The sequence below is a fragment of the Nothoprocta perdicaria genome, unplaced genomic scaffold, assembly GCF_003342845.1.
Source record: "Nothoprocta perdicaria isolate Ctin4 unplaced genomic scaffold, notPer1 scaffold_0, whole genome shotgun sequence".
In the NCBI taxonomy this organism is placed as follows: Eukaryota; Metazoa; Chordata; class Aves; order Tinamiformes; family Tinamidae; genus Nothoprocta; species Nothoprocta perdicaria.
The window spans coordinates 13,040,099-13,063,743 of NW_020454092.1; the positions used below are offsets into that span (position 1 = coordinate 13,040,099).

General features: G+C 62.4%; 1 protein-coding gene across 1 annotated transcript; it reads left to right on the forward strand.

The window, feature by feature from the left end:
- Positions 1-14,766: 14,766 nt before the first annotated feature.
- Positions 14,767-17,059, forward strand: LOC112950474 (Krueppel-like factor 2). Its single transcript, XM_026043056.1, has 3 exons — positions 14,767-14,882; positions 15,147-16,122; positions 16,884-17,059. Exons 1-3 carry the CDS (start codon positions 14,790-14,792, stop codon positions 17,057-17,059), a joined length of 1,245 nt encoding a protein of 414 aa, XP_025898841.1. The 5' UTR covers positions 14,767-14,789.
- Positions 17,060-23,645: the final 6,586 nt, after the last annotated feature.

A 23,645-nucleotide genomic window follows, 5' to 3' on the forward strand; every position in this document is an offset into this window, starting at 1 on the left:
TGCGTGTCCCCCGCTCACCCTGCGCACGTGCACACCGCGCCAGCACGCCCTGCGCGCGCGCATGCCCGCACACGCATGCACGCCGCGCACAGGCCCCCCTGCCCACTCCCCCGCCGGCCCCACGGCGCCGCTCGGGCTTGTAGGTGCACGCCGCGGCACACAAGGGAGGCAAGGGCAGGAACCGCGCGCCGCCCCCCCGTCCTGCCCCGGCGCTCTCCCGGGGCTGTCCCGGYGGTGGCTGCTCTGCCCCGCGGTGTCCATGGGCAGAGGTCCAGCTGCCTGGGATGCATCCTGACGGTGAGCCCAGCCCCACGGCGCYGCCGTCCCCGGGACACGCTGCCACGGGCTCGGCCATGGCCTGGCCGGGCCGCCGCACGTGCCGGCACCRCGGCCCGGCACCGTCCGTGGGCACACACGGGATCGTGGCCATGCTGGGGCGAGGGGCACCACATCTCATGCTGGTGCTGGGCCAGGGCTCAGCACCCCCCAAGCAGGTTGCTGCTCCCCAGAGCAGATTTGGGGAGTGTCAAATTTGGGCTGGGAGAAGCAGTGCCGGGAGCATCCTCGCCTCCCTCCTCACCTCGCCACACGCCAAGGCCTCACTCACTGCTGTTGCGAGGCCACCAGAGCCCGGGTGCCGTGCGGGAGCGCAAGCAGACGCTGCCAGTGCACGGGGATGGGGACAAGGAGGGGCACGGCCAGTGCTGAGCACGGTCCCGGTGCCCGTGGCGCTGGCACGGCCCTCCTCGCGCAGCAGCACGGGGTGAGGCCGCTGGCAGCGCCCCGCGCTCTTCGAAAGCGCCAGGCGCACGAGCCAGGCAGCGCTCCCGCTGCCCGGAGCGAGCGGGAAGAGACTGCGGATGGAGTTCCCAGGGAGAGCGCAAGGGCTGGCACAGAGCAGGCCGCGGTGTACGGCGCCCATGCAGCCTGGCGCCCTGGGGCAATGGGAATTCCCTGTCTCCAGCCGGGCCATGCGGCAAAGCAGCCCCTCGGCAGGGTGACCGTGCTCTCCCTATGAGAGGAGCAAAGCCAAGGGAAACACGTGCACAGCCTGGAGCCAACGGTGTGGGAAAGAGCCCAGTAAGGCAAGTGCTGGCCCCACTGCAGCGCCCACTCGCCCATGGAGGCGCCCGGGCCGCCACGCGCGCGTGCCCGCACTCCTGGCACGGCCAGGCCCCGGGAAAGGCTCTGGTTTGGCAGCAAAGGTGCCGGTGAGTCAGAGGCGGGAGGAATGTGGAAAATGCAGCCGGGCTGCAGGGCCACGTGAGCRGCAGGCAGGGCCGGGCCTGCCGGCGCGGTGCGGCTGCGGGGCCGCGTGCGCCCGGGCGGCCAGCGCTCCGTGCTGACGAGGCGCCGCGAGGCGCTCGTTGCGTGCGTGGGTCGCCGGGACGGGCTCAGCTCGCCCGCCTCTTGGGTGTTGAGCAACCACCGTGCACCGGCTGGCACTGCGGAGCTGCCAGCACGCCTGGGAGCGGGAGATGGACGGGCAGAGCGCGCTCAGTCTCTGCCGCCTTCCGGATGGGGATGGAAGAGAGGATAGAGCATCCCTGGAGCACGGGCCATGAGTCAGGGTGGCCGCAGTGGCACTAGTGAGGCTGCAGTCCAATGTTCTGTTGCTGGGCCAAAACCAGGCTGTTTAAGGCCACCAGCTTAAGCAAAGCCAGATGTTGGATCCAGAGAAATGCAAGGCCTGTGTTGGGAATTTCTCAGACCCCTTCCTYGAGCGGCACCTGGTCTTTGGGATCCAGATGGAATGGAAATAGTGCCCTGAGACGGAGTTCAGAGCACCCAGCCCAAGCCGCTTGCCTGCCTCCCAGTCTGTCCTACCCAGGGASTACTGCACTTCAGGGGACATCCATGAAACGCACCTTGCCTTGTCAGTGCTATCCTCCAAGCTAGGGCTCCGGTTGCAGAGCGGCACTGCGGGATGAGCACAAGGATCACAGAGGGAATCGCCCCATCCCTGCAGAGCATCAGCAATCCTTGGAGTCAGGGAGATGTTTACAGGCAGGACTCYCTTGTGCTGGAGCCCTCGGTCACACAAGGGTGACCCATGCACAGGGTGCCAGGTGTCCTGGGGCAGAGAGCACCCTCCGGAGCGGGAGCAGTGAAAGCACGGAGCGCAGGAAACTGCAGGGTCAATATGAGTCAGGTGCGAGTCACTGTGAAACAAAAGACGCTGGGATAAGAAACGCAGATGACTCAGAGTTTCCACATCTTCAAGATATTGACCACAGGGGATAGCCGAGGACCAGCCGGGACCCCTCTTCATACCGAGCCAGGATGAGGACACCCTTATACCTTTGGGCCCCTGGATCCCATTGTGGGAAGAGCTGTGTCCTTGTGCATCCTGAACTGCGGAGAGACACCCAGCAGGCGATGGGATCCCTCGGGAATCCCAGCGGGAGGCTGGCTGCCAGGCTGGGAACCTGGGCTGAGAGCCCATGCCTTCCTGGAGTGCCCAGGCAGGGTATGTTTGAATTAAATGGGAGAGATTTCCCCCTTATTAGCGGGCTATTAATCACATACAGCTTTTTTTTTTTTTTTTTTTTTTTTTTTTTTTTTTTGTGAATTAAGCAGTTGCACAACACGTTGAGTAACAGCCTAATAACAGGCTGTAAATCTCAGTTCCCTCTCTGGGAGATTACAGATGTTTATAACAGATAATGACCCACAACTCACGAGTGGCTCCTTTCAGCCCTCCGCTTTGATCCCTCTGCTCTGCTSGGTGCTATACCCAGTGCCCAGGACATAGTGGGGCTGCAGGAAAGCTGAGGGGCTGCAGGAAAGCCTTGCAAAAAGCAAGCACCCTGCCYGCTGCCCCAGCACCACCACCACCCCTTGCATCTGGGCTGTGTCTGGGCCTGTACTGGAGCTGTGCAATTTCCCCAGGCTCCAATTCAGGGGTCCCCAGGACCACGCACTGGTTCACACAACCCATCTTTAGTGGTGTGTGCACGAGCCATGGTGCCCCGCTGCTGCAGAAGGAGCCCTTGGGCGCTGGGTGACCCTGGTGATGTGCTGGGCACCCCAGGGAGCACAGGTGCCACCCGGGCCGGGAATGCAGGAGAGGATGGCCCGGCTGGCAGGGCTTGGTCCAGCTCTGCATGCCCCAGGCCTGCGGCCGGGGGAGCCACCTCCGCATCCCGCCGCGGCCGCTCGCCTGTATTTGCATCTGGGATTTCTGCAGGTGCCCTGCGGCATTTGCAGCCTGTTGCCTTCCCTCTCTCTCTACCTTTCCAAGCAAAACCTTCTCCGGCAGGGCCAAACACATTCCTGGAAATAGCCTCCACCATGCCAAGGACCTGCTCTTCCCAGAGCCCTTTCACACTCCGGGGCCTCCCTCCAGGGTGCACATCAGCATCCCACCAAAGCTAAGCTGGCTGAAACTGAAATCCAGACTGAAGCASACCCTGGGCACAAACGCTCCCCACGCCGTCCTGTTCCTGCCAGCCTAAGGCTCCGGGTGCCATGCTCAGGGGTTGCTCGTGTGCCTGTTCCCCCCCGGCTGCAGCCAGGCCACACGGCACGAGACCCAGCACCCCGAGGTGCTGCTTGCTGCAGCAGCCCAACGGAGGAGCTAACCCGTGTGCAACCTCCCGCAGAGCTTTCCAAAGCCGGCCTCCTTCCCACTGGCCTGCATCCCTGCCTCGGCTGCCCGGGGCAGGGGCTGGCCCCTCTGTCTGTGGCTGCCCAGTGCCCATTCTGTTGAGGGCTGGGGGACCAACCTCCTTTTTTATGGCTTGGTYCTGCAGCCCACTAGCACAGGAGGGATTGGCAACCCAGAGCCCCCTTTCCCGAGATGGGCTCCGGATTACATCCAGATGCATCCCTATGTGAGCTTCTATTGCCTTCCCCAGGAAGCTGCATGCCTCCAAGGCCAGAGCAGCCCCGCGAGGCTCTGGCTTTGCAAAGCTCTTCTCATCCTCAGTCACTTCTCTGGGGYCAGAGGGACACGGAAGGGTCCCCTCTCAGCAAGGGCTGGCCTGTCCCTGTGGGGTTTGGTGTCCTCTGTCCAGGAGCAGAGGGTCAGAGGGACCCCACGGGAGGACACTRGGTGCATATTGCTCCCAGAGTGTGGGAAGAGGGATGATGTGCTCCCATCCCCTGGGCTGGCTCCGTGCCAGGCGGGCTAGGGGACAGTGACAGGGTGACATCGGGAGCCTGGGTGCTTTGAGATGGCAGGAATGCCCAGCTGGTGTCAGCCGGGGGGTTCACCCCCAGGGGAATCCTGCTGGGGCCATAGCAAGAGCGGGGCTCATCCCTGCTCTTGGGAACCAATGGGATCACCAGTGGGCTCAGCTGGGATCTCCAGTGAGCACCAGGGGCAGGCAGGAGCTGCTCGTTCCAGGTCGTCCCTGTCAGCACCCTCTGAGCATCCCCAGGGGACCAGGCCCTGCCACACCGCAGGGCAGAGGGCCACGCGATGGTGGGACAGGGACAGGGTGCAGGAGCAACGGCCCCGCGGGCCAGGGAGTCACCTCCAGCTTCTTGCTGGGCTGGGGCTGCTGCCCTGCATCCCACAGCTCTGCTGTTCACCCGGGCTGGCACAGAGCAGCCAGGAGAAACAGCAAAACTGGCTCCCCCTGCACCCACAATGTGAGGGGGGCTCCAAGCAGGTGAGGAGATCCAGGGACAGGCAGATTGCGGCACCAGCACTGGATGCCGCCCAGGCCGGGAAGCCCCACGGTGCCAGCGTGCCTTGAGCGCCGCACATACCGCTGCACTGTGTACACACCGGCACCATATGGCAACAGGCGCTGGCATCAGCACCGTCGGCAGCGGCCGGCTCTGGAGAAGGATGGGGAAGCAGCTGTGTTTGCCGTGAGAGGCGACGGGCAGCCGGGAGCCGCGGCCAGCGCCCCGGCGGGCGCCAAGCGTCACCGCGCAGCCCTCCTTGCCCGCATCCCGCAGCTCCACAYTGAYCCCAGGCCGGGATAAACCCATCACATAGTCCTCCTTGCCCGCATCCCGCAGCTCCACACTGATTCCAGGCTGGGACAAATCYGCCGCACAGCCCTCCTTGCCYGCATCCCAGAGCTCCACACTGATCCCAAGATGGGATAAACCCACCGCACAGCCCTCCTTGCCTGCATCCCGCAGCTCCACAGTGATCCCAGACTGGGACAAACCCACCTGGGCCGGGAGCTCATGCCCAGCAGCTGCCTCCATCAAGGGCTGCGTGAGGAACTGGGTGAGCTCAGCAGGATCCAGCAGGAGTTCAGGTCCCCTCTGAGCGGGAGRAATAGGATCAGGGCCTCCTCCGAGTGCAGGGACTGCTCGGACCCATCCTGCCTGCGGAGAGAGTGCAGGTGAAACCATGGGCTGCAGAGCGATGTCTTCTCGAAAGGTGCTCGGAGGGAACACGGATGGGAGCTGAGCAGCGGAGCAAGGAGGAAAGCGCTTTCCCGGAGAGCCGGAGGTTCCAGCGGCCCCCGCGGCTGGACCCCACTTTGGGCTGCCGGTGCAGCCTCGGCACGGGTTCCCGTTAGGCTCAGCCTAGCCACGCTCTCCCTGCAGGGCCCAGTCCCTCCGCGCCGCTGGCGCTTCCCTTCCCCAGGGACACCGAGCGGAGCCTCGAGGGCGCCGCCGCTCCCCTGCGCGGGGAATGTGGGCCAGGGCCGCCCCAGCCAGTTCCTTCTCGGATGTTGTTATTAACCCCGAGAGTTAGTCACGGTGTTTGCGAGCACCGCTGCCCCGTGCCGTTCCCGGACCGGCTCCGGGGGTGCTGCTCCGTGCACGGGTACAGCAGGGGAAGGCACTGCTGCTGCAAAGCACTGGGCCGTGCATTCAGCAACAGAGCTGCAGCAGGATGATGATCACAGGGAGAGAGGCTGTGTGCAAGGAAGCAGCCCTGTGTTCAGCACCCAGGTTGTCCYCAGGTGTCTCAATTCCTAGCAGCTAGACGGGGGTTATGACCCTTCTGCATCCCAAGCTCCAGGGTCTGTCCCCTCCGGGAAGCTGTGCACCCTGCAAAGGGACAGCGGCAGCGTGACGGCCACCACAGCAGGACAGAAGCTCCCGGCCAGGAGGCTGCTATAAGGGAGCCCAGTGCCTTTGATGTGCAGGGTCCCGGCCACGCTGATTGAGTCAGCAGGTTTACTGCTCCGGAGCAGGCACCCGGCCCTGCTATCAGGAGCAGACAAACTGCTAAAGGGCCCAGCTCCTGKTTTAGATGCAAATGACCCTGCAATTGTGGACTCGGAGGGGAGAAGAATCCCAAAATCATTGTCAGTGGAAACAGACCTGGCGGGAGACAAAAAGGTTCCCAGGCCGCTTGAGTGGCCCCTTAATCTGTCCATTGAGGCCTCAAGTGCAGGACATCAGCAGCCTTTGCATTCCCGTAAATAAACCCATTTATTGGAAGGGCAGATTCCCGGAGGAATGCACCTCTCCTGCCATCCCCATCCCCACCACCAGCCCCAGCCAAGGGCCACCTGCACACATGACCCCAATCCCTCTGCTTGCCAGTAATGTCCCCAGGGCAGGTGGCTTCATCCCCAAGGCCACGGGCGAACACGATGAGCACATCGCTCCCCAGCTTTGAAGTGCATCAGATTGGGCCGCGGGCCCAGAAAACGTGCTTGGAAAGGGCTTGGAAGAGGCAATTCCCCCACGGAGGGCTGAAGATGGAGCCCCTGGCCACCCCGAGCAGGGTCTGCGCCATGGCCTTGTCCCATCCAGCACGGTGTACACTCCAGCCCGGGCAAGTTGAAGCACATTCGTGGTGCCAAACCTGAATTTGAGTCATTTTCGGAGCACCTGGACTCAGCAAATCCACCCAAACGCATGCAGTAATGCAGGGAATCTGTCTCCAGCTGGGATGCCGCAGATCTCCATTTCCCCGGGAGTACATGGAGGTCTCCAGGAAGACSCCCAACAACAGGTCTGGAACTCTGGACCCCACTGGTTACGGAGGCATCCACCAGCCCCGCTGCCCTCTCAAGTCACGAGTTGCCTCTGGCCTCAGCCTTCCCGCAGCTCTGGGAGGAAGGACAGCTTTAGCATCTGGGAGAGACCCCCCAAATCTCCTGCACCCCAGAGCGGGCACCCGTTCCCAAGTGAAGGCAGGAGAGGCCAGGCTGCTGCAGCAGGGGTGAGGGACACRAGGGCAGGAAGGAAGGCCAGGGCACCCCACACGGTCCCCCACGATCACTGCCTCTTTCCAAAACACCACGGCACGTGCACAGGTGCRCCAGGCACCATCCCCGTGTCCTGCAAATCCGCTTTGTTGCGCTTTGATGTAGGTGGAAAATTCCCCGTTTGGCTGGAAATTGAGAGGCGGGCAGCAGATGCAACCCCGGCTACGCATGGCGGGGAGTTAAAAACGTGTTTTGCTGGAAAGATTTTTCCTCTGCTGACTGGGGAGGCAACATCCGAACCTTATTTTCTTTTCCACGTTGGGAAAAGCGCCAGCAGCTCTGAGCAGTGCCCGGGGCTCCGGGGAGCCCCATGAGGGATGCGTTTGGGACAAGCCGAGCTGTGGGATGGAGCGGGACCCAGGTGCAGCCGGTCCAACGGAGCCGGGGAAAACAAGACCGCTAGCGTTTGAGCTCGGGGCTGTTTGCCTGCAACCGAAACACGCGCACGTGCCCGGAGCCCGCCRGGCCCTGCGTCTGAAAGCAGCACCTCGGGTGCCAAGGACCTTCCTCCTCCCGGGCACTGCTGCATCCCGGCRGCGCGGTGCACCTTGCGCTGCCGCCGCGGAGGGCTGCGCCGCCCGGGCAGCCTCTGGCGGGGCAAAAACCTCCTGGGGACTTGATTGCATGTTGGAAAAAGACAGGAATAAGGGTGAAAATGGTGARATGCGGGACCCTATGTGGAGGACAGACACGTAGACCCCTCTGTCCCCAGGGCGCGTGCGCCGCGCTGTCAGCGGGAACGGGGTAGGTCTGACAGCCCGTTCTCGCTGGGTGACTCACGTTGACATTAATGATGTTCCCCATATTTCAGGGCTTTCATCTGAATGAGGAAAACATAAATACATAGGGAGACTTCTCTGGGAACTGGTCCCAAAATGTTGGGAGTGCTTCTTCTTCTGCCTGCTAGTCACTTTGGAACTTAATTTCATGTAAAAATAAATAAAAAAATAAAGAAAGAAAAATAAAAAAGAGAGAGGAAGGTGGGGAGAAAACCTTTATAATAAACGTTCCTTTTGATTGTTTGCAGGAGGAGAAATCACCAGGAAAGCTAAGCAGGAAGGTTTGTTTTGGTTAAGAAAAGCCGCAAAGCCAAGATCCCTCCCCGGTGGCCCCGCTTTCTCTTTCCCTTTCCCCCTTCCTTTGGCCAGGCCAGAGGGCAGGGCGAGCGGCAGCGCAGGGTTCCCTGGCACCCTGCTTGCCGTGCCGGGCTCCGTGCCCCATGCCGGGCTCCGTGCCGGGCTCTGCCGCGGCTCCGGCTCCGGTCGCGCTCGCTCGCTGCTCGCGGGGTTATCGGCTCCGCGGCCCGTGTKGGTTTTGGCACCGCGCGCCGGGACCACACCTACTATTTAAATACCGCAGCCAAGAGCTCCGAGGGGGAAAAAAATAGAAAGAGAGAGAGGGAGGAAAAAAAAAAAAAAGAAGGAGGGAACGAATATGAAGCATTTGTTGCGGTTTGGAGATACATACGCACACACAACACAAACAGCCCGGCGCGGCAGCGGGTCGCTGGCAGCTGAGGAAGGAAGAGTCGGGCTAAGATTGCCTTCCCAGCCACACCRGCAGCAGGGCTTGCTGCAGGGAAACCCTTTAAATCTGGATTAACCCCTACTACATGCTGAGTGAAGCCTGTTTGCACCCAGGCTGGGAAAGCTGGGGTGGCCCTGGCAGTGGTGCCACCTCTTCCCAAATGGTTCCTGTCCCCTGGAGCTGGGAAAAGGCTCTCAGAGGAGAGGGTCCAAACCCAGCCAGTCAGATGCGTGGATGAAAATCCTCAGGGATGTGGTGCTAGTAGGAATGGAAGGGTTTTCCTTTCTCAACCCTCTGGAATAGGGAAGTGCTGTGCTAGGAATGCTGRTCGGGAGAGGAGCTTGGTGTGGGGGCAATGGAGGGCCAGGCTGTCGTGTCCGGCTTGTGCCTCCCTTGGGATGGAGGCAGCCAGCACCAGAGCCGGTGTTGGCACAGCGTGAACTGGGGTGAGCAGCCGAGGATGAGGCTGAAAGGTGGATGGGTCCCAGGAGCAGGTGGCTCCAGCCCTGCAGGGACAGGAGCCAACCCAGCTCTGGAATGCGRCAGGATTGGAGACCAGCGGGAGGCATCCAGGACGAGAGAAGTCACCCTTGAGGACTCCATCACCAGAGAGCAGAGCTAGGAGGGGTTTAGCTCACGTCCTGTCTGCTCCAGGGTGCCAGGACATCGCCAGCAGGGAGCAAGGAGATGGGATAGCAGGATACACACTAAAGTAGTTCTCCTCCAGCCAAGCTGAGTGATGCCCTGTGCCCAAGTCAGAATCCCTGACCTCATGGCTCTGCTCCTGTTGTGCCCCCATGGGATCTGGACCATCCGCTCCTTCCCCCGACTYGGCTGCCCTTGTGGGCAGCTCCTGCTCCCGGCGCTGCCCAGCGGCACAGCCGGCTGCCGAGGCAGGTGCCGGCTGGCCGTGCGGCAAGGCCGGCCGGAGCAGGTGGATTAGCACCACGCGCCTTTCCCCGTGCTCCCTCCCGCAGAAGTTTCCCCCGATGATCTCACTGGATGCACATTTCCAAACTGCGTGGCCGATTGTTTCATCATGGGAGGTCAATTAAAGAGAAGGCGAGTGAGTTCCTGCCTAACCCCTTCGCTGCCGCTGCCCCAGAACAAAAGGAGGAATTGGGCTTGGGCTCAGCAGCTTGTATTCCCATTCGGTTCTTTCCAGCTGCAGAGCAAGTTTATTTTGGAGCTGGTATTCCCAGGGGATGAGCTCACCGGGGCAGCGCACGAGCAGGTTCAGGGAAAAAAAAAAAAAAAGAAACATCTCCCCTTCTGCAATGTGTTGCAAGTCTATTTGCTAACACGGATAATTAAATGCCGCTTCCTGGAGCACCGTGAAGCAGCTTTTGGCAGTGCTGTGCAAGGGGGTTTGCTCCCGGCTCTGGGATGCTGCACGCCGTGTGCGTCCTGGGGGCACATGGACAATGATGGGGACACTTTTCTGTGTGTGTTGTGCATCAGGCAACCAGGGTTGGGAGACCATAGGACATCRGAGAGCAGCGCGAGCGAAACCACGTGCCCTGGGAAGCGGCTTCCATGCAGACCTGCTTCCTGCAGGACGGCTTTCCTGGCACTTACACAGCCGGAGACTTGGCGGCAGGATGCTCCCCGGGGATGCAGCGGTGCCCGTGCGCTCAGCCCCACACCACGCCTGCCCGCTGGGAAGTTATTCCCTGTGTGCCTGCCCTGTATCCCACAGCCACACCTGCCCGCAGGCTCCGGGACCAGCTGGGATGTGACCGGGCGCTGGGCTGGTCCGGCTTTGGCGAGGCACTTTCCCTGGGCTGTGCATGAGGAAGGGAGGATTTTACCAGCCCACTGRCTGCGGGTTAATTGGAGGCTGAACGCAGCAGCATCACAAGGGATAGGGAATCGAAGCTGCTCTAATGGGAGAGCCTGAGATTTTCTGTTGGATCTTTGGAAACTTGCGGGGTGGAAGCTTGAGCATGGTGCATAGCTCTTAAGATGCAATGCTGAAGAGATTATTTGAGACCTTTGTATTTAAATAGTATGTGCATRGTATATAGCTGTTAAAGCACAACATTTGGGAGCAAGTCTCCAGCACACACAGCCCCGTGCCGGGCAGCCCTGCCATTAGGCATCCCCGTGAGTGGCAATGCCCACTGTGGAGCTGCTGGCATCACTGGGTGGCATTGCAGGTTGGGAACAGTTTTAAAGTGAGGGTTGGTTGTGGCACCATCATTGGGGGCTCGCTGCACACCTCGCAGTGCCACTCCACGTGCAATGTCCCCTTCGAGTATGATGCCAGCTCGGCTGGCACAACATGTTCTCCATTGCAGCGCTGCACCCCGCAGCTCCGCACCAGGCCTGGTGCTTTCAGCTTTCCTTGTGCCAGTGAAAGTTGAGCAGCGGAGGAAAAACGTTGCTGCGTGTTATAGAGGAAGAGAGGTAAAAAGGGCAGGAAATTTGCACCATGTCCATTTCCCCTTGGCCCTGGGCYGCTGCTCATTCCGGATTCGGGATTTGCGTAGGCAGAGTTAAAAATAACAGGGGTATATAAAGAAAACTTCACAAGGCAGCACTGGCCCCAGAGCAGCCCRGCCGCCAGCCCCAGGCATGAGGGCAGAGCGGGGCCGGGGCATGCGGACATCATAGCGGGACACGGAGCGCTGGGGACCCTGGCACAGGGGACCAGGGGCCACGATGGGCTGCCCCATGGGGGGCTCGCATCACATCTCTGCCCCATAGCCCCACAGCATGTCATTGGGACATGCTGTCCCAGGCTGGGGACTGCATCCCAAAGATGTGCATGGGGATCCCCGGGAGCACCCTGTCCAAGGATGCTCCTCCGAGCAAGGACGTCACACCAAGCTGGTCCCTGTGTGGTGTTTTCCACATGGTGCCATTTACCGAGGGGACCCCAGCCACGGCTCCCCACGTCCCTGGGCTCCCCRGGCCCGGGACAGGCAGGGCGGACACGGCAGCTCGCTCTGCCGCTGCAAACGAATCTGCCCTCTGTGCCCTGATAACATTGTGTTTGTCGCGGAGCGGGAAGAGCCTGCCAGCACACGATAAGAGCAGATGACTTTATTCTGGACCTGCTCCGGATTGAATTATGCTTTAATTTCATTTTCAGTTCCTCTTTTCTTTGCAGTAGGGGAAAAGGGGCTTGGGGAGAGGCTCCCAGACCCATGCGCAGCAAAGGACAGGGAGCAGAACCCCAAATGCAGCCAAGTCCACGTGCAGCCCCGGGGAAGCCACTTCTGAGCATGCTGTAACCATCCAGGACCCCTCCACAGCCTCTGGGGCTCTGGGTTTCCCCTGGACAAAGCAGAATCTCTCCAAGCAGTGGAGCCCTGGCAGGTGTTGCAGGGGCTCCCACGCCGTGCTCGGGTCTCTGGTGGGAAAAGGGCCCTGGGGATGCAGGGGATCGGGGTCTGCCTTTGCAGGGATGCTCCAAGGTGCACCCCGGCCCCGAGGGGCAGCTCACGGTGAGGCTTTCCCTGGTCTTTGGCAAGCCTTGGGACACYACGGATGTGCTGGTCGGGCTCTCCGACAGGTCCGGCTCCGGCTCCGGCTCCCTTTGAACTCGTGTCTGCCGGGCGCCCCGACGTGACTCACGCGGGGCTTCGGGGATGACGGGCCACACTCGGCGCAGCCGTGACAGCTGCCGTCCGGGCAGGGATGTCCCAAGAACAGGGATAACCATTAACCCTTTCCTCTTCAGCCATTGCCTGCCTGACCAACCCTCCTGCTCGCTCCGCTGCCGGGCTGCTGTTTGATCTTGTCTCCTTTACAGCCTGCGGTAGTGGCGCGAGAGATAATTTGCGCTTCCCAAAGGGGCCCCTGCCAGCAGGGAGCTGTGCAAACACCTCCTCGCAGCACAGCGAGGCTGCGCGAGGCTGCATTCAGGCCCCGGTTGTGCCCGTCCCCGGCGAGCGCATCCTGCTGTCGGGCTCGGTCCCGGCTCCCTGCGCGGCCAGTCCCGGCAGCGCTCGTGTTTGTGTGGTGCCTGGCACAGTGCCGCTGCCCCTGCGCCAGCCCTCCCACCAAAACAGAAACGAGACCTTCCTGGGGAATAGCCCACACCGCAAGGACTGTTGGCCGTAAAAATGAATCCGATCTGCTGGTGGCGGTGCCTCTCCCACCAGCGCTGCACAGACAGYGGCCAAAGCTGCCTGCACGAGGGGAAAACCAAGCAGCGCTCGTGCTTGTCTCCTGCGACATCCGCTCTCACTTATCTATGAAAGTTTGGAGCAGGAACTACCTCGCTATTAATTATTATTTGGATAAGAAACAAATAATGGGATTAGCCCAGGGCTTAAATAAGTTAGTCTGAGGTTCGGGCTGAAAGGAATCAGAGCGTCTTGCCCTTGCCAGTGCGAAGGGAACACGTTCGGAGGAAGGGCTCTGCCATCTATGTGTTTTAACGCGCTGGGTGGCATTAATATCCGCACTCCCTCCCCAGCAGCCGGGCGCGTAGRGCCTGGCGGAGAAGCTGCGCGTGCTGGAAACCAGGGCAGGGATTCTTGGTAAAAGAGGGAAGATCTGAATCGTTGTTGTTCCACAGGATTACTGAAATAATTTATTGCAATGCTCCACCCTTATAATTAAAGCGCAGTGATGAAAGCAACTGGTAGAGTAGCTTTGGATCCAGGAGCAGCATGTGCGTGTGTGTGTATGTGTGTGTGTACGTTCACCTTTGGTGTTTGTATTTGTTTTTTTCAAATCGACTCCCAAATAGCGAAGGCAGCAGCTCGAGTTCTTAGAAAGGTATCTTGAGCTGGAAAGCCCCAGAGAGCAAGGAGACAGGCCTGGGGAGATAAGGGCTATTGCTTCTTGACAAACGCAACAGTAACAGGAGCCATTCCTGGTACTGGCTGGATGGAGGCCAAGCGGAGATGGTCTCGTAGAGGGCTGCATGGCATGGGCAGAGCCCCTTGGGGACGCCTGCCTGGCATCTGTGGGTCTCCCCACCACCTCCCACCCTCCTGTCTTGCTGGGCACGTGGGTTTCTCCTGTGGACCCCCTCTCATTCTCCCTGCGGGGAGCACTTGGGARGACAGCACCGTCCTGGGCTGTGTGGGACAGACAGCAGCCCGCGCTCCCCATGCGGGGTGTTCGGGGACTCGGCCGCAATGCTGCGCTCCTGGAAGGGCAGGCAAACGTGGCGGGGAGGCTGTGGGATGAGATGAGCTGAGGCAGGCAGGTTGCCAGCCCCCCAGCAGGCTCTGCCGGGCAGTTATCTCGGCCAGCACACGCACCCTGCGCGCGGCGAGATGCGGGCGGGCGCGCGCTGCGCTGCTGATTGCCTCACCGGCYGCACCGGCGTGGGGGAGCATGGCCCCATGGACGCCGTTACATAAAGTGRGCAGAGCAGGGCCCTGGGCGACCCGGGTGCTGGCTCTTGCCCCAGCCCCCTCCCCAGCTTGCAAAAGTCTCCACTGTCTTGAAGTCTTTGCGTACTGACAGGTGCCCATGTACTGCTTGTGAGTGGGCACGTTCCCTGCCATACCCGTGCCCTGGACATCTCCAGGGTATTCCCACTGTGGGTCACGCACGCTCTCCTGAAGCACACTCAGCCCGCTGTGTGCTGGCAGCCCGAACCCACTCGGGCTATGGGGCAGTGTGTCAGGAGACCTCCGGCTCTGTGATCTACACAGGCACCGCTGTGGGGCAGGAAACCGCAGCTCAGTGACCTACGGCAACACCGCTGCAAAGGCGCCCCGCTCTGTGGGGCAGAGCGGGGGGTCCCCCGGAGGCGCGGGGTCCCCAGGCTCTGCGATCCGCACCGGCAGCCCGGACCACTCGTGCCCCGCTGCTGCTGCTGCTGCTGCTGCCGAGGCGGGGGTCGCTGCCCGCGGCCACCCCGGTGCTGCCCCACCGGGCCGGGCCCCGCGCAGCCCTCGGAGCCGTCGGGGCTCGGCGCGGACAGCACGGGGGCGTGCCGGAGGGGTGGGGGGGCGTGGCTCTGGGCGCCGGCAGCCAATGGGAGCCGGCGGCGGTGAATAGCAATGAGGGCTGGCCCAATGGGGGCGCAGCCACGCTGTTAACAGCTTAGGGGCGCGGCGCGGCGCAGAGCTGGGCTGCGGCCGCCGCGGGGAGCGGAGCGGCCCCGCACCGCGCGCCCCGGGCCCGCTCCCCAGCCCCGCTCCCGCCATGGCGGCGGCCGTGGACGAGAGCGCGCTGCCCTCCATCTCCACCTTCGCCAGCCTGCTGCCCCTCGAGGAGCGCCCCGCCGACATGCTCCACGTAAGCAGCGCGCTGCTGGGCTCCCGCGCACCGGGGCGGCTCTGCCCCGCTTGACGGCGGCGGCGGCGGAGCCCCCCACATCGGGGCGGTTCGGGCGGGGGGGGGGGCCCGGCGCCCTGCGCCGCGCTGTCGGGGCTGTCCCAACCCGTCCGACGGGTTGGGGGGTTGGGGGGGGAGCCGCCGCCCCGAGCGGGAGGCGCGGGCCGCGGTGCCCGGCCGGCCGGCGCCGTCCCCCCGCCGGCCCTGACGCCCCTCTCCCCGCAGAGGATGCTGCAGCAGGACGGCGCCGCCGCCGTCAAGCGCGAGGAGGACGACCTGGGCAAGTTCGTGGACTTGGACTTCATCCTGGCGCACACGAGCAGCGGCGGGCAGGGGCCGCCGGCCGCCGCCTCGGGCCCCAACTACCCCCTGCCCGAGACCCCGGAGAGCTGCGGCACCACGTACGACAGCGACGGCTCCTACCCGACGCCGGGCAAGTTCCCGGCGCCCTATCCTGAGGGCCAGGGCCACAGCTACGTGGCTGAGCTGCTCACCCCGGACCTGCCTGGCCATTGCGACCTGCAGCGGAGGGAGTACACGGAGCTGCGGGTGCCCGGCGGCCCCCACCACCATCACCACCACCACCACCCCCTGCACCCGGCTCTGGCCCGCCCGCTGCCGCTGGATCCCGCGCAGCCCTTCGGGCCCCGCATCAAGAAGGAGCAGCCGGAGGAGCGYGCCTGCATGCTGGGGTTGCCCGGTGGCGACTACCTGGGCCCGGGCGGCGGCGAGCACAAGCCCCGCGTGGCGCCGGGACCAGTGCCGGGGCCGCCCATGCCCTATCCGGGCTTCACCCACGGCCGCTTGGCCCCCCCCGAGGAGCCACTRCCCGGCGGAGACCCCCACCTCCTGGCCGACCTGCCACCCCACTACACGGTGGCCCCGCACCGCTACGCGCCCCACTTTGCCCCTCAGCCGCCGCCGCAGTTTCATGGACACTTCAGCGTCTTYAGGGAGCCCCTGAAGGGGCCGGGCCCGGGGCCGGGCCCGGCGGGGTTGCCCGGGCTGCTGGTCACGCCTCCCAACTCGCCCGTGCTGGAGTATTTCCCGGCCGGGGCCCCCCCCGAGGACTGCAAGCCCAAGCGCGGCCGCCGCTCGTGGGCGCGCAAGCGAACGGCCACGCACAACTGTGAATACCCGGGCTGCGGGAAGACCTACACCAAGAGCTCCCACCTCAAGGCGCACATGCGGACACACACGGGTAAGGGCGGCCCGGGGGGCGGCCGGGGCTGCGGCGGGGTCGGGCAGGGAAGCTAGGGCGCACGGAGGGTCCCCGCGCTGGAGGTTCCCTCGGTTAGTGCCGGCACTCGCGTGGACGGTGCCCCGAAAGGCACCGAGGTGCCCGGAGAGCCCTGGCCCCGGTGTGTGGCTGGGGCGCACGGGGCTGTGCGAGGGTTAAGTTGCCTGGAGAGACCCTCACAGGCAGAATGGGGCTGTGCAAGGAGGAGGACTTACAGTGGGCTCAGGCAGGAGCACGTGGAGAGGTGGCCGGGGGTGTTTGGAGAGCCCTGCAGTGGGGTCTAGCCAGGTGGTGGTCCCTGGGAGGGCTGCAGGGACCGGGAGCACAGGGAGAAGCCCTGTAGCTGCGCTGGGGCTATGTGGGGAGCACTGCATGGTGTGCAACCCGACTGGGAGTGTGACACCCCCAGCAGTGTGGGGATGGATGGAGCACAGAGTTGGATTCCTTGGGACAGGCAAAGGAGCACGAGCAGTGGCAGGSGGGTGCAGTGGGGCAGGGCTCTACAGAGAGGACAGGACCTCCTGGTGGGGCTAAGCTCAGAAGAGCTGCCCATGGGGAAGGGCAAACAGATGGGGGTGCATGGAAAGCTGGGCCTGGCAGGGGTGCTCAGGGCATGTGGTGCACACCAGGTGCCCCTTGGTGGGGGTCCCTGGGAAGGGTGCACATGGGTGACKGTATGTGAGCATGGAGCCCCGAGCCCGCTGACACCCCGCTCTCTGCAGGTGAGAAGCCCTACCACTGCACCTGGGAAGGCTGCGGCTGGAAGTTTGCCCGCTCGGACGAGCTGACGCGTCACTACCGCAAGCACACGGGGCACCGGCCCTTCCAGTGCCACCTCTGCGAGCGGGCCTTCTCCCGCTCCGACCACCTGGCCCTGCACATGAAGCGGCACATGTGAGCGGCGGGCCGCGGCCGCGCTCCCTCCCCTCGGCCGAGCGAGCCCCCGGAGCAGCTCACGGTGTGAATAGTGCCTGGCCGGGGCCGGCCCTGGGGAGCAGCCTGGCTGCCCAACCCTCTTGGCTTGTAGTTTGTCACTAGTTCTCTCCTCCCGCCCGTGCCGCGGGAGCCGGGCGGTGGGGAAGGGTCGCTGCGGTGTGAGGATGGAGCGAAGCCTCAGGAAGCCTCTCGAGCCCTGACCCAGGCACCACTGCTCTGCTCCCCCGAGCAGGGCGATGGCGCTGGTGCAGCAGAGACCTGTGCCCAGAACTTGCAGATTATGTTTGGCATCAGTTTAACCTGTTCCCCCCGATCCCAGCACCTTGTGGCTCCAGGGGCTGTGACACTCAGCACCAGCCAGGTTTCTGCTGGAGACYGAGCTCCACCGGGTGTGTGGGTCACAGCCCTTGCAAGCAGGTTGCTGGTCGTCTTGATTGCAGCCATCAGAACAAGCCCCTCCTGACCCAAAAGCCCAAACAGGGTGAGGGTGGACCTGATTGTGGCTCATAGGTATAAAGGTTTGCAGGGGTTGGCAGCAAAGTGTCACTGTGCCCACGGAGAGACGTCTCTCCTGTTGCCAGCTTGGGACCCAGCCGGCGAGTCCGATCCTGGCTGCTCCCACAGCTCTCCGTTTGGGAGCCCAAAATGGCTCTCCTGGCTCTTGTATAATTGTCTGCTTTAATTTGTCTCGTTCTTCCCCTCAGGATGACACCAGGTACTGCTGCAGCTGCCTTCCCCGTGCTGCTTTTTTTTTTTAATTTAGTGTGTAAAGGACAGTGAGTCCAGCTATAAATGCCCAGGTCTCTGCTATACTTGAAACTTTCTTAGAGGAAAAAGAGAAAACTCAAAAGAATGAGTCTTTTTATGTGCAGCTTCTGCAAAGCAAGATGTAAATTAAACAAAGCAGTAATATATAATGTTTCTGTTTTTTAATATATTTTTCTTCCAGCTGGGAACCCAGATGAGTCTCAGCTTTGGGAAGTGCACTGTTTCCCGTCTGTGTATATTGTTAATTAACATTTCTCTGCTTGGGCACGTTAGGTCTCTCGCACTCTGAAATGTTACTTTTCTTTATATGCAAACTGTTGAAATATTGTGATCTGCTGTATAATAAATAAACAAGATGTAAACATGAAAGGCAGGAGAGTTTGCTTTAAAGCTTTCTTCTGAGAGGAGTGGGTGAGGCTGAGCTTGCCTGTCAGTAAATATTTACGTCRATGTTCATTTCTGCTTAAGTTAGCTGCGGAGGATCGATGGGGAACGCCCAAGCCTCGGCATCCGAGCGGCATCTCCTGTGCAACAGCTCTTGAGTCACCCCATTTCCCCGTGCCTCAGTTTCCCTAATCTGCAGATGGGGCAATTGCAGCACAGGGATGGCGTGACCGGCCCTACGGTGAGTCACCGCCGAGGGGATCGGCAGCCGAAACTCCTCGGAGCCTCCTAATCCCGCGTGGTCCCGGTCCCGCTGTTGCCTGCAGCGGGATCTCTTGTGCACCGGCTTGCAGGGGCAGCCACAAGGTCCTCGCGGGCCGGGAGCTGTCCGTGCYGGTGCTGGCAGCCTCCCCTGGTTCAGGTGCGGAGGTTTCCCCTGCGTTAATGGGTGGTGACTCAGCACGGTGGCAGGTCGGGAGCTCAGCGAGCAGGTCTGGCTCCATCCCCCTGCCCTGCTCAGGCTGCCGAGCTGTGATGCACGCGTGTGGCTTGCACGAGCGTGGTGCGGGAGCACCCTGCGCTGCACCGTGGCCCCGGGCAGGCTGCCAGGGTTGGGGGTGCCCCGGGGGCTCCCCATCCTGCGAGCAGAGAGTAGATGGAGCTGTGGCCTGGGAGAAGGCTGGGCTCGTGCTGCTCCTTCCTGCTCCCAGCTGTGTGAGTCCAGCTGGAAGGGGTGGAGAAGAGCAGAGCTGATGTCCCTCTGACTGGGTGACTGCTGCTTTGGGATTAGGGTGGCTCTTTTTGGGGGGCTTTTGAGGTCTGTGTGCTCTGGGTGGCCCTGGTTGCTTCAGGCAAAGCAGGGCTTTGAGTCCTGCTCCTGCCCTGGCTGTGGGTCCGTCCCCGGGTGTCACGGGCTCTGTCACTTGTCCTTTCTACAAGTGCCTCCACTCTTTGCTTGCCCCAGTCCTGGCAGTGTGTGCAGGGGGTGATAGCACTGGGGGCACAGTGGCCTGAGATGGGGCTCCTGGAGCATCTTGCTCTCGGGACCCAAAGGTGAGGGTCCAACGGGGCTCCAGAGCCCCCGGCTCTGCTCCGAAGGCCTGTTCAAAGTGTCACACGGAGGGAGAGGGAAAGGTGTGGGCTGTTTGAATTAGCGATGAGTCAGGCTGGCAAAGCCAGATGGGGAGAGAGTGCGTGCCTGCGTGTTTGTGTGCGTAGAAGTAATCTCTGGCTTTGTGTTTTTATTATGATTATTATTTTTATTTCCAGGGGAACGATGAATTTCTCCAACCATCCCGTCCCACTGGAAAGGCTGGCTCTGCTGTCCCGTCCTCCCGGAGCCTCCTGGGAGCCGGAGTGACAGTCCGTGGCTGTTTTGAGGTTTGCCTGTGAGATCAGAGTGCAAACCAGTTCTTCTTCGCCTTTCATCATCGCTGGGCCGGGCAGGAGCGAGGCACGGCCGCGTGCGCGCTCCTTGCTGCTGCTGCCTTGTGACGAAGGCGCTTTGGCTCCTTTTCCAAGGCAGAAACAGTGCTGGTGACAGCTCTGTCCTCGTCCCTGTCCTGCTGTCTTGCTCCCTGTCCTGCTCCCARCTCCCTCAAGTTGCTCCCTTGGGCGCTCCATGGGGTTCTTGCAGCGACCRGCGCGGCTGGGAACCTCACCTGAGCAAGGAGTGGCTCCGGTGGAAAAGGCAATTACCTTTAATTTGGTGTTAATAAAAATCACCCTCTTCCAGGTGCCTGGGCCAAGATGCCGCAGCTGGGTGAGAAGGGAGCTCTGCAAATCCTGCCCTGCAAAGCRATGAGGGCAGCCTCAAAACCACATTGCCCTGTCTGATTTGGGGTGCGTGAGGACCCAAATGTCCCTGTAAATGTGGTGGGGCAGGAGATGTGGCATTAATGACGTGTGCTGCTCCCTGGTCATCCCAGAGGGGAGGGGATGTTTCCTAGGTGCCAGGCTGGTGCCTAATCCCTCTGAATTCCCCCTCCTGCCTCTGCCACGTCTGGAGCATCCCAAGCAAGTCCCAGTGTCCTGTGCTGCACTTGGGGCTGGTGCAGAGGTGCCCACACGCTCCCTGCTCCTGGCCATGTCCCCCAGCCTGGCTTTCCTTGCYGCCGGTCAGGGCCTGGCCGGGCTCACGGGGCTGTGATGCCAAGGCCCCTCGTCTCCCCTGGCTAACATTGAGACACAGCCCTGCACCTCGGGGTGCAGCCGAGCCGAGGTGAGGACATGGGGAGGAAAGTGGAGAAGGGAAAGAGGAGCTGAGTGAGGCACAGARAAACACCTTGCTGTTGGAGGCCGAGTCCCAGACAGATATGGGCTGGAGCTGCGCAGTCACTGTCYTCCTGGATCAGACCTGGGATGGAGCTCAAGCAAATCTTCCCTCCTCCAAGGAAAACCCAACTTGACTCACAGAGGAAGCATCCCTGCAGCCAGCAGGTCCACAGAGCCACCCAGGACTGTGGGATCACAGCGGTGCGTGGGGATGGGAACCCTGCATGCTCCTGGGTCTCCAGTGGGGAAAGGTTTGGGGGTGGCTGGGACCCACAGGCCCGTTTCTCCCAGGCTGTGTGGAGCAGGAGCCCTCCCGTGGATGGGCATTCCCCCAAAGGATGCTCTGGGGCAGGTACCTGTCTGCCCCATCGTGTCCCTGCCCATGTCCCCGCTGGCRGGGGGCAGGCGCCGAGATAGCGGCGCTGCGCCTGTCACCGCACCCTTAGGAAACATTTGGCTTCAGGCACCTGAATCCACGGGGCGGTGATAACTGGCCGGCTCGCTTGCCATGCCTGGACCCACACCTGGCACTATCGGGCCTTAGTCACACACCGGGAGAGTTTTTCCACTGCTGGGCCCCAGATAATCTCCTCCCACCCCACCGGCCGCAGTGTTTGCACTTGTCCTCCTCCGCTGGTGCCGGGGCTGGGGACACACACGCCTCATGCCCGGGACCGGCACACGCGCGTGCGTCCAGCCCACAGCCACTGCTGTCCTCGTCTTGCAGCTGAGGATGCCGAGAGGGAGCAAGGAGCATCCTTGCCCAAGCCAGGGATCCCTGCAACCTACCCCATGGCCCAGGCTCTGCCTGCACCCTGGGGAGGCAGCACCTTGTGTTCCGGGGAGGTGACAGACCTGGACAAGGGTCCCCACGCAGGGACAGGCGGTGCTGGGGGGCAGCATGGGCGTGTGCAGGGCTGTCCCTGCACCGGCTGGATGCCTTTTATCCTGGCGGGCTTTGAAAGCCCAAAGGATGTCCCTTTGAACGCGGCGCTAATTGCCTCGCTGCTGATCACATTAGCAGGACCATCGAGCTAATGTGTGGACACAGGCCAGCTGGACACCTGCAGGAGAGGGGCTGGGAAGTGCCGTGTCCAGGGCCTGACCGCCCCCCACCTCCTTTTTTTTTTTTTGTCAGGATAAAAAGCTGGTTCTGCAGGGAGTGAAGCTCAAGAGGCTCCACAGACTTGGTTTATTGAGGAGGAGGGACTTGAGCGCAGTCCCCTGCACCGGGCACAAAGCCTGGCGCTGAGTCTCCCTTGGATCTAGAGAGCAAAGCGGAGCAAAAGGGCAAGGCTGGAAGCTGGGCTTGAGCAATTCAGGCCTAAAAGCAGGGAATACAATCAAAGCCTGAGGCCACTGAATGGCCATCAGCCTCTGGGTTTTATTTTGGGATTTGTTGTGTTTCCTAAAAATGCCGTCTAACTTCTTCATGAACTACCCGTGAACGAGCTGCTAGCGAGGGGAGTGGAGGTGTGAAAGGCCTGGAGAAGGACAGGGACACCACCACGGGCCAGCAATGGCAAGGGAGCTAGGAAGGGTGCTAGAAACGATTAGGAAAGGGCTGGGGAGCAAAGCTGGAACCTGTAGGACTATCCAGGACAAGCCCGGCATGCCACATCCGGGGTGTCACGCGTGGGACCGGTTGTGGCGTCCTGGGGAGCTGGGGAATTGCAGCACGGCCGGGAGGAAAGGCTTGTGGGCACGGAGAACCCACAAGGAGCACCCAAGGCAGGGATGGAAGGACCTCCAGAGGCAGCCTGTGGCTCGGGGAGCTCCGGATCCGCAGGCAGGCAGGGCCAGGCGCYCGCGGCAGGCCGTGTGTCCATACACTGTCCTGACGCTCTTCCCTGAGCATCCCCTGGGTCCTGCCACCCTGTATGGAAACAGGCTCCGTGCTGGGGAGGCCAGGGTGAGGATGGATGTGGTGCAGCAAACAGGGCGGCCTCTGGACTGGCTCTGTGCTTGCCAGGGAGCTTCCCTTGTGGCAAGGAGGACCAAGGTGTTAAAAGCCACCTTCTTTAGGGACAATTGTGTGGGAGGGGGCAGAAGAGAGGTGCAACAGTGCCTGAGGACAAGGAACCATCCCCCAGGGTGTCACTGCCTGCTGGCAGGGACACTGAYGTGTCCCCATGGTCCTGGGGGACGGCGCTGGCTGGCTGGCTGCTGGCCCTTCTCCACGGGAAGGAGCTGCCTCGGGATAACGCGGGGATGAAGCGTTACCACAACCCTGTGCCACGCAGGGCCTGGGCACGGCGGCAGCGGCTGCTCCAAGGGGAATGGGCCCAGTCCTGAAAGTCCCGTCCATCCTCAGCCCCATGGYCACAGCATGACTGCCCCCATGCTGGGAACGGCCATGCTGCCATCTCCTGGCGAGAGCAGCGTCCCGAGCCATAGGGGCAAGATGGGTCTTGCCCACACGGATGCTCCATTCCCYCGGGAATGATGTGCCCTGTGTCCCCCGGGGGCATTTCCTGCCCTGCCGCCGCCGGGACCTCGACGGGCACCCGGCCACCAGCCCCTGATCTGGGCCAGCTCCCTGTAGGCCCTGCTGCCCACGGCATTGCCACCGTCATGGGCGACACRTTCACCTCCCCAGCAGGGTCTGCTGGCCATGAAACCACAACCCATGTTGTGTAACAAGCAGGCGTGGGGCAGGRGGACCCCTGTTCTGCCTGGGGGGTTGTCCTGTGCAGTTATCTGTGTCTCACAGCTTCGGGCTGGGAGGTTATTCCAGGATTGCCAATTCTGGGCACTTCATCCCAAAGGGAGAGTTTTGGGCGGGAGTGGGGGGCGCGAGTTCCCGGGAGAGGGACTCGAACCCTCAACCTCAGAACTTCCCCCCCCCCGACCCCCGCCTTCCCTCCGCGCTCTAGCGTGCGCCGCCCAAAAGGTTCCGGGCGCTTCCGGGCACGTCTTGGCGGGATCGGAAGTGGCGCTACCCGTGCGGGGATCCCGGTCGCGCCGTCCCGGAGCCCGGTGGCCGTGGAGCCGGCGCGGGTGAGAGGAGCCCCGGGCCGGGCCCGGGAGCGGGACGAGACGGGAGCGGCGGCCGGGGCGCCCCGCGGTGTCCCCGGGGTGTCCCCAGGGCAGCGCCTCGCGCGTCCCGGGGCCGCTCGGGG